The 14,645-nt window shown below is 32.8% G+C and overlaps 1 protein-coding gene across 1 annotated transcript; it reads left to right on the top strand.

Moving 5' to 3' along the window:
• The first annotated feature begins 754 nt into the window (after positions 1 to 754).
• On the top strand, positions 755 to 12,059 carry LOC122270408 (uncharacterized). Its single transcript, XM_087149382.1, has 6 exons — positions 755 to 790; positions 874 to 1,129; positions 7,046 to 8,666; positions 9,973 to 10,025; positions 10,130 to 10,975; positions 11,716 to 12,059. The coding sequence occupies exons 1-6, from the start codon at positions 755 to 757 to the stop codon at positions 12,057 to 12,059; spliced, it is 3,156 nt and encodes a 1,051-aa protein (XP_087005508.1).
• The last annotated feature ends 2,586 nt before the right edge of the window (positions 12,060 to 14,645 follow it).

Raw genomic sequence — 14,645 nt, 5'->3', positions numbered from 1 at the left:
TTTTTTAAATATTTTATCAAAATATTCTAGATTTTAATTTAAATTTTAACAAAACACTTGCATTAGAAAATGTTCGAATATTATTATTTTTTATTATTAGATATTTTTATATTTAAACTTACAAAAAAAAATTACTTTAATTTTAGCAAATTTAAGAAAAAAAATTATTACGACTTTTTTAAATTTTAGAAAATAGTGTGAATTTCCATTGATGTTCAGTGGAAATATATCGAATTTCTCAATTTAATTTAAAAATATATTTAGGTAATATTTTAGTATTTTAAATAGCATCTTTGAAAACAATTGTTTTGATTTTAAGGATTTGAAATTTTTTTCATTTTTTTTTGTTGATATTTTATTGAAAAATTCTAGTAAAGACTGCAATTTTATTTAAAGCAAAATTATATTATTTTTGTATTTAAATTTAAAAACAAAACTTGCATTAGAAAATGCTTCAATTTTTTGAATTTGAAAGATTGTTAGTTTCTATTGCGGTTTTGTGGAATTTTAAAAAATCAAAGAATAAATTTTCTTGAATTAAATTTCTTATAAAAAATATGTAATCTTATATTAAAATAGTAGGATGGAAGATTTTTTATACTAAACAAAAAATTTAAAAAAATAATAATAATAGCAAAGATTTTGTCACATTATGGATTATGTTAATTATTAAGTTGTAAAGTAAGACTGAAAACTTTTGTCAAAAAAAATTTATATTGATTTCATTATTATTCTTTTATAGAATATTTCGATTATGGATGCTCTTACTGATTGTCCTGGATATTGCAAGGTAGTATCAAAGCTCAACACTAAAAGCGCTGTCTGGATTTATTTCGGTTTACCAGCTGATGATAAAGGCCGGATTTTTACCAGCTGATTGTTGTATGTAAATTATGCTCAAAAACTGTTGGATCAAAAAGTGGGGGAACAAGTAACCTGACAAGTCATCTAAAGCATCATCATCCTTTAAAATTTAGGGAATTGAACACTTCAAGCAAACAATTGACAAGAAGTACTATACCTGCCATTGATGTTGATGATCCTTCAGCTCCAGTTGATGCTAAGCAGAACCCAAGTGAAAGTGTGAAAAAGTGGCAAAAAACTATGTTAGATTTTCAACCGCTGGACAGTAAATCGTCAAAAAATTGCACCGAGGCTGTGGCAAAATTTATTGCAACATCAATGCAGCCATTTGCCACAGTGGAAAATCCGAAGTTCATCGAAATGGTGAGGGTTTTGAACCCAAAATATAAACTGCCTGGAAGAAAACACTTTTCAACTGTAGCTATCCCGAAATTATATAATGATACGGTAGAAAAGATAAAGGCTAAAATATCTTCCATACAGAGTTGTGATATCGCAATCACTACTGACTGTTGGACATCGATAACCAATACTCCTTTTCTAGCAGTGACTGCTCATTATATTTCTAATGAATGGCAACGTCTAAGTGCGTGTTTGAACTGTAAACATTTCATAGAGGACCATACACCAGAAAATTTAATTGAAATGTTAAGTAATACTTTAAAAAATTGGAATATTGATGTTAAAACATTGCCCTCAATAACATCTGATAATGGCACTGTTTAGTTTTAAAAAAAAATTATTATTCATTAATATTTAATTTCAATTTGAATATAGTATTTTAATTCTTAATTGTAACTTTAAAGGATAGCAGCATCAATTCATCATATATCATTTATTTTGTTTAATTCAAATTCAGAGATGTCAGCACAATTTTTGTTTGAGTCTGCGCAGTAGTAAGTTTCATTTTCGAATCTTTACCTTTACTTTGTTTTTCGCCGCGGAGCAAATATTATATACGAATTCGATGTGTTGTAGATGGTTATAATTTTCTTTTCGGGACCAGCTCCCAAAGATATTACGATGATACGTTCAAAATTGTTATTTATCGATAGCTATTAGCTATATTAATTTACGAGGTGAGTCGTTTTTATGTTTTGTTGTCATTAGTTGTGCTGAACTGTCTGAAATCGTTTTCATGTTTAATTAACTAAATAACTTGCCAGTGGCGTACGCAGAATTTTTTCAGGGGGGGGGGTTCATAATTTTCAGAAATTACTAAAAGAAATTCGAGTATGTAATAAAGCACTATTACTTCCCTAATTTAGACAGCTAGACAATTTTGACTTTTTATTTCGACAACATTGTTTAGTTGAGTTTTGTTTTTATTTTTTAAGTTTAAGAATATAATTTTTTTTATAATAAGAGGCAAAATATTTTATTTTTATTAAAAAGTAGGAATAAATCAAGCCAGAAAAAACTACTCATACTGTAACAGCTACCTAAATAATAACCATATAAATGTGAATATTCCATAGAAAACCAATGAATTTAACTAAAAAATGACTTACCAACAAATAGGGAATTAAACCAGTATACAAACACGCTAAAAATTTATTGATTTATACTGTAATATCCAAACGACGAGGTTTTTTTGCAAGTTCGTTTAAAATGTCTTCGACAGCTGGGGTTAATTTTCTATGAATGCTTAAGAGCTCCAATCCATTCATTCTATTATTTCCCGTTGAGTTGCGTAAATAAGTCTTCAAACGGCGCAAAGTCGAAAAGGATCTTTCGTTTGCACTCGTTGAAACAGGTAGAACGACCAATATTTCTAGGAGTTTGAAAATGTTTGGTGTTATATCTTTATTGCACATTCCAAGAGCATCCGCCGCAGTTTTTGGAACACTACCTCCGTCTTCACTAATCCTTTTTAATCTTTTATACCAGAGTTTTAGTTCAGACTTAAGGCTTTCTTTACAGGTATCCAAATCTCCAGCGTAAAATTCCACTAATGCTTCAAAAGCCTTTATGTTTGAAGGTTGGCAAATGAAAGGATCGGCAGGTAGAAGACACTGAATTCCTTTCAAAATATCACGATGCGATACAAATCTTAAGTTTAATTGTGTTATAAAATTTTCTATAAATGGAATAAAAACACTAACTCTGAAATATGTTTCCGGTGTCGATGAGGGAAAATTATCGCGATTTTTCTGTCTTCCTGTTATTCTAGGGATTTGCATGGAAGTGGAAGATCCAATGCTTGTTAGCATAAGAGAAGAAGAGCTGAATATTTCAGAGAATGTTTCAGTGGCATTTTCACGCATTAATTTTAGATCTTTAATGACATCTTCTGCAAGACTCACTGCCTCTATCAAATCTATGCTTGTTTTTTGTAGGTATCTACAGAGATGGATTGTTATGGTGAAAACTTTGTAAATGCACAAAAGAGATATTACGAACTGGCAATTAGATACTGTGCACAGTAAAGAATTAGCCTGGGTAGCTGATTCCTTACCCTTCCATTCTGATATTTTTTGTAGTGTTTCGGCGATAGGCTCGAAAAGTTCCACCACAGCGGTTACTGAGTCGTATCTTTCCATCCAACGGGTTGCACATAGCTGTTTAATTTTCTCCCTCTTAGAGCTGGTTTCCATCTCCTCTATTGCTGAAGATAGGACATACTGTCTTTTTGGCGTATTTAAAAAGTCGTATAATGTTTTAATTGTCCCTAAGCAATTTCTAATGCCAGTTATTTCGCATGCATTTGATACAGCCAAATTGAGGCTATGAGCAGAGCAATGTACATAGAGTGCTGATGGGACAATACTTCTTACGTGGGCTTGTACACCATTAATTTTTCCACTCATTGATGCAGCACCATCGTACCCCTGTCCACGTAACTTTTTTATATCAACTTTCATAGACTATAATTGGTCTAATATTGTTGTTGCTATTGCTTTTCCGGTTAAGTCATGCACCGGAATGAATTGCAAAAACTGTTCGGTAATGTTAAAATTTTCTTTATCGACATATCGAACGCATAACGATAATTACTCTATACCTGCAATATCAGTTGTTTCATCTGCAAGAATGAAAAAGCAAGTTGCATCATTAATCTTGCTGACTAGTTTTTGCAGGATTAAAATATTGCAAACCTCGATAACTTCGTTCTGAAATCGAGGGCTGGTATACTGAGCCTTTTTTCTGCTTGACTCTAAAATGTTCTTAAGAGTCGAATCGTTCTTACTCCGGAAACGAAGCAATGCCCGAAAATTTCAGTCGTTCTCTTCACCTGGTTGTTCAGCAATTATTCCCGAATCCTTATGTCCTCTTAGAGCGAGACCTTGATTTCCACAAAATAGGATGGTTTCAAAGATTGGAGTAATGTTTTTTCTATTTTCTAATTTTCTTCTGCTTGCTGCACTGTCAACTTGTTCATCCACAGGTTTCATCTTTCCAAATAAAATATCGTTTAATGTCCCAGCAGTTTCGATCGATTTTTTGTGATAAAGACATTTCTCGTGTTCAGAAAATCGCTCTACAGCATTTTTCCAGTTGTCAAATTTTACATTGTACAGTTGGCCTAAAGGTTGCTTTCCAGAACCGGCACCACTTGGGGCGAAAAGTACACAAAATTTGCAAAAAGCACCACCCTTAACCTCTGAATATGCAAGCCATTTCCAGCGATAAAGCCATTTGTACTGAAATTTCAATTTCCTTTTTCAGGAAAAACAAATGCTGGATTGGGTTCCCAAACATTTTTAAGTATATCCAGTTTTTTATCCTCGCATGTATTATCTTCTGAAAAAAGTCCAATGTCATATGGGTGGGAAGTAACACTTTGAGGGCCGCTTTCACATTCATCAGATTCTGTTACGCTAGAAACGTTTTCTTCAACGGAAGTATCACATTTCTGTTCAACAGAAAAACTTACATTGGTACTAGATGCTGTCACCTCACTAATTTCAGGTCGTGATTTTTTCTCAAAGTAATTAAAAATTGTTAAATTCTTGCGTTTAGACATCCTAAAGATCCAAGAACAGCAAAAATATATACATATATATTGGCACAGAAATATCCACTAAGCTACGATCTCAAAGTTTCGAGCTGGAATGAATAACTTCAACGAGCACAGAGTCTCCAAAACAAAACAGATTTAGAAACAAGCTCCGAAGGACAAGCGGCAGAGATAACTCTTAGTCTGACTAAAATCGAAAATAAATGTAACCCCCTTTCATATAATTTTTTTTAACCTCATCTACAAAATTCTCGAATTGTCTCAAAGACCACAGAACGTCTAGGATTCCATACCTCGCGAATGCCAGCCAGTCTCGAAAACTATCGCGACTGGCAGATCAGAAAGGAACCAGTGATCGGACCTCGTCCGTAACAGTATCACGTGAATTTGGTTTCAAAAATACAACCCTATTATAGTAAATGTTTTATCAGTATTCTGAGAAATACCTTGAGAAAAAAAAGTAGGCATAAGGCAAATAAAAATATATAGTCTTAAAAAATAATAACTCGCATAATTTCTACTAAAATTTTTATTTTTGTCTGTATTATTTTGTAAATTCACTTTGTCTGAGCTCAAGGGGGGGGGGGGTTAAACCCCTAAATCCCCCCCCTTGCGTAAGCGCCCCTGTAACTTGCTGCTATCTTATTTTCAACTTGTTTACTGTTAAAAATTTCAATTTAAGCTTACATTTTGTGAAATCAATTATTATCCAGTATTGTTAATTGTTCAATATATTATTTGCAGAATAAAATGTTCTTAAGATTCTTAATTTGTCAGGGTTTAAATTTTACAATATATATTTTTTTTTCTTTCCCTTTTTTTATTTTGGTAATTAATTTTACTGGTCCGTCGTTTTACAATTTACAACTATACATTTTTTGGTCTCGTCGAGACGGGAGACGGCTACTGAGCTATTGTTTTGTCGTGAGAATTAGCATTTTCGTGCTTTTGATTTCGTACCGGAAACGACGCTGATTCTTTGTTTGTTTTGATTAGTATTCGTATTTTCGATTTCGATATGGATATGTTAAAAAAGAAGCGTAGTGTGTTAAAGGGGAAAATTACTAGAATTTCAAACATTCTTCATCCGAAATTTGATGTTGTTTCTATTGATGTCGCAGAATTAGAAGTATTTAAAGAACAAATTAACGAAATTTGGTCTGAATTAAACAGCATACATAACGATATTACGTTACAATGTAAAGAAGATGAATTTGAAACGAATTCAAATGAATTTGATGAAATCGCATCTAAAATTGATTTATTAAAAATCAAAATTGCTCGTGAATTTTCAAAGAGTAAAACGGAAGTATGTAGTAATAATGCCGCTAATGTTAATGATAATAAATCGAAACTTTCGGAAACTTGTTTAAAGCTCCCAAAATTTGAATTACCAACGTTTTTTGGTGAAAGCGAGAAATGGTTGTCATTTAAAGAATTATTTTTGACGTCTATCGATAAAAATTCTGATTTAACGGAACTTCAGAAATTTCAGTATTTATACGCTAGCGTAAAGGGATCTGCTCTTAAACAAATTTCAGGTTTTTCACTTACCGAAGAAAACTATAAACATGCTTGGGAAACTTTAAATTCAAGATTTGATAATAAAAGAGAATTAGCGTTTGCTCAGATTTCCAAATTATTTCGATTGAAGTCTATGAAACCGAATTCAGCTAAGTCTATTTTTGAAATTTTAGACACTTGTAACGAAGTTACGCGAATTTTACTAACTTTAGGTTTAGAAGTAAACTCGTTTGTCGATTTAATTTTAATTCATTTTATTTTGGGAAAATTAGACGAAACACTTAGGCAAAGATGGGAACTAAGTTTGACAAATCAAGATTTTCCAAAATTTTCTGATTTGGCTAAATTTTTAGAACAACAGGCGAAAAGTTTATCTTGTAAAGATGGAATGCAAACGGAAATAAAACAAAATTCGATTCCTAAGAAAGCATTCGTTAACAATATTGTTCTGAATAAAAAAGAAAATTCATGTTTTACATGCAGTGAAAGTCATCCAATTTTTAAATGTCCTATTTATGGTAAAATGACCATCGATGACAGGTGGAATCTCATAAAAAGCAATTTGTGCAAATTGTTTAAGGAAGAGTCATTTTCCGAATTCTTGTCCTTCGAACTCTACTTGTAAATCTTGTCAAAAAAGACATCACACTTCACTGCATCGATTTTACCCTATAAATTCTAATGTTTACAATTCAGTTAGGCAAAATTCAAATTCATTTGCTAATACTGCAGCCAGATCTGAAAATTTAGTTGAAGCTAGGGATAATATTCAGCTCAGCACAACTTGTCAACAAAACTTCAAAAGTGAGGAACATACTTTATTATCAACAGCTTTAATAAAGGTTAAAAATGCTAAGAGACATTTCGTTAATTGCCGAGCGCTGATTGACAACGGCAGTCAGAAATCTCTAGCGAGCAAAAACTGTGTTAAAAGACTGCAATTATCAAAGACTGTTACAAATCATTCGATTTCAGGAATTAATAATACGCTAGTAAAATCTTCTTTATCTGAAGTATCTTTGGTCTTTTCTCCACATTTTAATGAGAAATTTTTTTGCTGTAAAGCTTTAATTGTAAACTGCATAACAAGTGATTTACCGAACTTCACATTTTCTTCATGCAACTGGCCACACCTGCATGGTCTAATGCTTGCAGATCCAACATTTCATGCAACTGGTCCAATAGACATTCTGTTAGGAGCCGACTTATACGCTGACTTGCTAATTGGAGAACCAATTTTAGGGAAGAAAGGTACTCCAGCTGCACTCAATTCTCATCTAGGCTGGCTATTATCAGGAAGAGTGTTCTCAAACTCCAATAAGGAAAACTCCTTTGTGAACTGTCATCTTACCTCATCTTTGGATTGTCAGTTGGCTAAATTCTGGGAGCTCGAATCTTTATCTCAAGCTGAACTGAAATCAAAGAATGATGCAGATTGTGAAGCATTTTACGAAAAAACGGTTGCTAGAGATCCATCTGGACGGTATATTGTGAGAATACCTTTCAAACATTCTATAGAATTTGGTGACTCAGCTACTCAAGCAAGTAAAAGATTCAACTACATTGAAAGAAAACTAAGTAAGAATAATGAAATTGAACATCAGTACACAACTTTCATGTCGGAATATCTTCAACTAGGTCATATGGAAAGGGTTCCTTCCGACGAACTGATTAAGGAATCAACATTTTATCTACCTCATCATTTCGTTATTAGAGAAGACAGCAACACAACCAAACTAAGAGTGGTCCTCGATGCGTCAGCTAAGGATTCTTTAGGGAATTCTCTCAACAATGCATTGCATGCAGGTCCTCGTTTGCAGCCCGAATTATTTTCTCTATTACTAAAATTTAGAACTTTCAAAGTTGCATTTACTGCTGACATCGAGAAAATGTTTCGCCAAATTCGTATTCATGAAGAGGATGCTGATTACCAACGAATACTCTGGAGGTTCAAACCTGAAGAAGAAATCCAGATATACAGATTATTAACTGTCACCTATGGAACAGCCTGTGCTCCCTATCTTGCAGTAAAAACACTTCAACAACTCGCTAAGGACGAAGAGAAAGCTTTTCCTGATGCTTCAAGAGTTCTTAAGGAAGAATTTTATGTTGATGATATTTTATCAGGTACAGATTCCAACCCCAATGCCAAAAATCAAGTTTCAAACTTAAAATCTCTTTTGCAACGAGGAGGTTACAATCTCAGAAAATGGTCGTCTAATTGTTCAGAGGTTCTATCAGATCTTTCCAAAGACTCTCTCTCACAGCAGCACAATGTTACTATAGAAGAAAATCAATGTCAGAAGGTCTTAGGACTGTATTGGAATACACAGCAAGATACCTTTCAGGTGAACATTTCATTTCCAGAGATAGTTACCTCAAAAAGAGAACTGCTTTTTGTCATAGCTAGGATTTTTGATCCCCTGGGCTTTCGTTCACCTGCCACAATCATCTTAAAAATTTTGATGCAAAGTCTATGGAAAAATAAATTAACTTGGGACGAACCTTTAACCGAAGAACTCTTATGTGTCTGGAAAACCTTCCAGGCTGAAAAACAGGCTTTAAAGGAAATAGCAATTCAAAGAAGACTGGTGTCTGTCAATAATTTAATCATTGATGCCCAGTTACACGGATTTTGCGACGCCTCACTCAAAGCATATTCAGCTGTTTTTATTTGAAAGTAGTGGATAACGAAAATAGAGCTTCAGTGAACATAGTGGCAGCAAAAACCAGGGTCGCCCCTTTGAAAACAGTATCATTACCTCGCCTCGAACTGTGTGCAGCTCATTTGCTAGCAAAATTGCATAGTAATCTTCAAATTTCGATAGATCAATTTTGGAAGCAAGTGTTCTTATGGTCGGATTCAGAAATCGTTCTGAGTTGGATTCGATCAGACTCTTTAAAGGATCAGTTCGTAAAAAATAGAGTTGCAGCCATAACATCACTTACTAATATTGGCGACTGGAACCATGTGGCTGGTGTTACCAATCCTGCCGACTGCGCCTCACGAGGAATTTTTCCAAAGAAGCTTATGGACTTGGAACTTTGGTGGCAGGTACCGGAGTAGCTATCTGATGCAAATTCAGCATTCACCGAAGAGGTTAAACCAAACTCTGTTCACACTTCCAACCCTGACACTTTAATGCATGCCTCAGCAGTTGAAAGTAATTCGATGCAAGAGTTAACTCAAAAATATTCATCATTCAGCAAATTTATAAGAGTGATTGCTTGGTGTAAAAGATTCGTGTTCAACTCGAGAAATTCGGAAAATCGGATAAACGGTTGCCTTCAAGTTTGTGAACTGGATAATGCTCTTATCGCAATTATTAAAGAAATTTAAAGGGTGGAATTCAGTGCTGAAATTAAGTCAATCAAAAATAAAGGCTGTGTTCCAAGAAACTCTAAAATAATAACCCTTTCACCTTTTCTAGATTCTGACAAGGTCTTAAGAATTGGTGGGAGACTCAAAAATTCAAATCTGTCACTGTCGGCTAAACATCCTATTCTTTTGCCGAAAAGTCATAATTTTGTCACGCTTATTATAGAATATAATCATAAGCTTTCGTTACATTCTGGCATTTCTGTAGTTTTATCTTTAATTCGGCAAAAATTTTGGTTTCCAGCTGGGAGAAACACAGTAAGAAAGATCCTCAGAGGCTGTATAACTTGTTTAAAGGTAAATGCTGTTTCTTCAAGCCAGCTCATGGCCGATTTGCCTCGTGATCGAGTTATTCCATCTAAACCTTTCCAACGTATTGGGTTGGAATTGGACCTTTGCAGGTCCAATTTCAACCAAACCAAATTTACCAAGATCTAAAGTCACCTTAAAGTCGTACATTGCACTTTTCATTTGTTTTGCTACGAAGGCTGTCCACTTGGAACTTGTCTCTGATTTGTCAACAGAAATTTTCCTAGCATCCTTTCGTCGATTTATTGCTAAACGAGGGCTGCCATCTGATGTATACAGTGATAATGCCACAAATTTTAAAGGAGCCAGTAACTATTTGAAGTTTCTGTACAAAATTGTTCGAGACAATTCAGTTCAAGATTTTTCCAGCAATCTTCAAATCTCTTGGCACTTTATTCCTCCTGCAACACCTCATTTTGGCGGACTCTGGGAATCTAATATTAAATCAACCAAGAGACACCTGCTAAAAGTATGCGGCTCAGCTATACTAAATTTCGAAGAACTGGCTACGCTCCTGTGCCAAATTGAGACTTGCCTCAATTCTCGACCGTTATGTCTCTTAACCTCAGAAATAAGTGATATAGAGGCTCTTACCCCTGGACATTTTATTGTGGGTGCTCCACTTCTTTCATTGCCTGAGAGAGACCCATCACCATCCATATGTCTCAAGTCTAGATGGTCTTTAATTCAAAAACTTCGGGCTCAATTTTGGAACAAATGGAGTAAAGATTATCTCCAAACTCTACAAGCAAAGTCTAAATGGACTGCTTCTGGCTCAGAGTTTTATATTGGAGACTTAGTTCTTCTCAAAAATGACAATGTTTCACTCCCATTGAAGTGGACTCTTGCACGAGTTGTGCAAGTATTTCCAGGACGAGATGGTATAGTTAGAGTTCTTAAACTGAAAACAGCTCATGGAGAGTTCACCAGATCTGTTGGTAAGCTGTGCCCATTCATTAAGAAATGACTCCTCCACCGCCTTGGCCGGCAGGATGTTTAGTTTTGAAAAAAAATTATTATTCATTAATATTTAATTTCAATTTGAATGTAGTATTTTAATTCTTAATTGTAACTTTAAAGGATAGCAGCATCAATTCATCATATATCATTTATTTTGTTTAATTCAAATTCAGAGATGTCAGCACAATTTTTGTTTGAGTCTGCGCAGTAGTAAGTTTCATTTTCGAACCTTTACCTTTACTTTGTTTTTCGCCACGGAGCAAATATTATATACGAATTCGATGTGTAGTAGATGGTTATAATTTTCTTTTCGGGACCAGCTCCCAAAGATATTACGATGATACGTTCAAAATTGTTATTTATCGATAGCTAATAGTTATATTAATTTACGAGGTGAGTCGTTTTTATGTTTTGTTGTCATTAGTTGTGCTGAACTGTCTGAAATCGTTTTCATGTTTAATTAACTAAATAATTTGCTGCTATCTTATTTTCAACTTGTTTACTGTTAAAAATTTCAATTTAAGTTTATATTTTGTGAAATCAATTATTATCCAGTATTGTTAATTGTTCAATATATTATTTGCAGAATAAAATGTTCTTAAGATTCTTAATTTGTCAGGGTTTAAATTTTACAATATATATATTTTTTTCTTTCTCTTTTTTTATTTTGGTAATTAATTTTACCTGGTCCGTCGTTTTACAATTTACAACTATACAGGCACTAACATTGTTAAGGCTATCAGAGATCTGAATGTAAACCAGATTTCATGCTTTGCCCACAATATAAACATTGGTGTCAACCAATCTTTACAACAGTCTTCCTTGAAGAGAGCAATTTCTCGCTTGGAAAAGCTACAGAACACGATTTCTCATTCATGGAAGATTAAAAGAGACTTACAAAGAGCTCAAGAGCAATTGAGTATGAACGTTGAAAGCTTGCCGAGTGCATGTCCAACACGTTGGTGGAGCACAACAAAACTTTGCAGACGATTTTTGTCCAACCAGCTTCCTCTCTGCAAAGTTTTGCTGGATTATCCCTCCAGCAAACACTTAATTCTTTAGGGATCTGACATAAATGTTCTTCAAGATTTTGTAAGCGTCACGAATTTGCTTGAAGAAATGACGAAATCTTTAGGTGGAAGCAACTATATTACAGCTTCCTGCGTTCTGCCGCTGTTGAATAAGGTAAAAAAAAATCTTCAAGTTAATGACAGTGACTCTGAAGTTAGCAGGAGTATAAAACAAGAAATTCTGGGGGCTCTGGAGGCCAAATACAAAGATTCATCAATGGTATTGATTCTGGGTCTTTGTTCATTATGTGCTCCGAGATTCAAAGTTAAATATCTAAAAAATGTGTCTGCGGTTAAAAGTAGAGCGATTGAACTTATAGCTGAATCATATACTATGCAAGATGACCCACAAATGAGTGTTCCTTCTTCATCCAGTACTCAAACAGAAAGAAAAGGACTTGCTAAGTTTTTTGACTCAGATGAAGAAGAGAACTTAAATGCAAGGGAATGTACACCAATAGCAAAAGCTGAGAGTGAGATGAATGAGTATTTAAATATTTCAAAAATAAGCATTTCGGAATGCCCATTAATGTGGTGAAAAGACATTATGCCTCTTTTCCGAAATTGCAGTTAATTGCGAGGCGCTTCCTTACAATACCAGGGACAAGTGTACCATCTGAAAGTGTATTCAGTGTAGCAGGCAATGTTATTACTAAAGATCGTGCATCTTTATTGCCTGACGAAGCTGAGATGCAGATCTTTCTAAGTAAAAATTCCAATTATGTTTAAATTGTGTTGCAAAATTTTGAGAAATAGTGTTGTGATGTTTATAATTGTGTTGATGTTTATAATTGTTGATGTTTATAATTGTGTTGATGTTTATAATTGTGTTGATGTTTATAATTGTTGTTGATGTTTATAATTGTGTTGATGTTTATAATTGTGTTGATGTTTATAATTGTGTTGATGTTTATATTAGTAATTGATGTTTATATTAATAAAATTTTTCTGTTTTAAAATAATGATGCTTCATAATTAGTTGATTCTATGGGATATTTATGCTGCGAGCTAATATAGGATAAGTACCCCATTCTTTTAAAATGATGCTCTTCAAACACATTAATTTTTATTTGCAAAAAAGTCTTAGCATTTATAATATGCATAACAATTTAATTATCGCGGTATATCATAATATCGTGATATGAACAGTGCCGTAACTTCACCCTTCGGGGCCCTGGGCTCAAATTTTTGCCGGGGCCCTTTCTAAAACTTTGTGTACTCCATCTCTAATCGTCATTTTAGCTATTTATGTATCATGTTGATTAATATATTTATGAAAATAAGCCACTTGTTCACATAGAAATGGGATTACAAAATATTGTAAGTTGTAAATTTAACACTAGAATGTAAAATGCTATATTTAAAAAAATTTATTTTTAATTACAAAAGACAAATAAGTGTTTAAGACTTCAAGACACCAAAAATAATTACAAAACACATACTAAATACAGATTTTAAATGTATTTAATGGTTCTAGTTTGATAGATAGATTTATACACTTAAGTTTGTTGAGAAAGATTATAATACATCAGTTTGCATTAAAATAAATGTCTAGAATAAAGATTTCATATTTAAAATTTTAGATTAGTTTCAGTTTTTGAAAAATATTTAAAGTAAATTGTAAAATAGATTTCATAGTAATAAAATTTTTTAAAAAAGGTGAAAAGAAAAAAAAAATTAATATAAAATAAAAAAAAGTCATAAAATTAATATTTATAATTATTAGTACAAAATATAAATCCATCCATAATTTGAAACACAGTCCACTAAATTTGCTAATCTATTTTTAATTAATAAAAATTAAATAATAAATTATAACAATTTTAAAATTGCTGAACATAAATCTTTCTAAAATCAGAAATAAAATGTTTCAAAACTTAAAATTAATTTCTCCTGGCCTTTGTTGCTGCAAATTCATCAATTATATCGCTGAAATCAATATTTCGTGCTCTTTCGTTTTCAATAGACAGTAAAGCAAGTCCTTTCAATCGGTCTTGTCTCATCGAACTTCTCAAATAATTTTTTATAAGTTTCAATTTTGAGAAACTATAACAACAAGTATAATCTCTACACACATACATCCATAATCCATTATAGTGATTTTTGTTAGTAACTGACAATTTTTAATGTTTTTTCTTTTCTTATTTCAAATTTTATTGTCGTAATCTGAATGTAAATACTCAAAGTCATTAACTTCGCTGTTAATTTCTTAATTCAGTGAGATTTTCATACAAGAATTTCTTTCAATTTTAGTTCAAATTGGCGAACAATTAATTATCTCATGCACATTTTATAGATAAGCAATTGCATTTAAAAGAGATGTTTAACAACTATTTATATTTTAGACTTTCCTTTCCTCCTAAACCAGTCGTTTATCATCATATAGGTCAGTCATTTTAGATATAAAATAAAGTTTCAGAACTTCCAAGTGTAAAAGTCATTTTTTTTCAAGTGTTACATTAGAATACTAGGAATAAGCATAACAAGAAATTTTTATGATATAGTATAGTATAGTTACGTTAGAATTTTCTTTGAAATGTTAAAGGGTAGGATATATTAATTTTAAGACATCATTGAA

This window comes from Parasteatoda tepidariorum, chromosome 8 (genome assembly GCF_982258835.1).
Source record: "Parasteatoda tepidariorum strain Cologne lab strain chromosome 8, Ptep-v5.0, whole genome shotgun sequence".
Classification (NCBI taxonomy): Eukaryota; Metazoa; Arthropoda; class Arachnida; order Araneae; family Theridiidae; genus Parasteatoda; species Parasteatoda tepidariorum.
The sequence above is the reverse complement of the archived record's forward strand: the minus strand, read 5'-3'. Positions and strand labels throughout refer to the sequence as shown.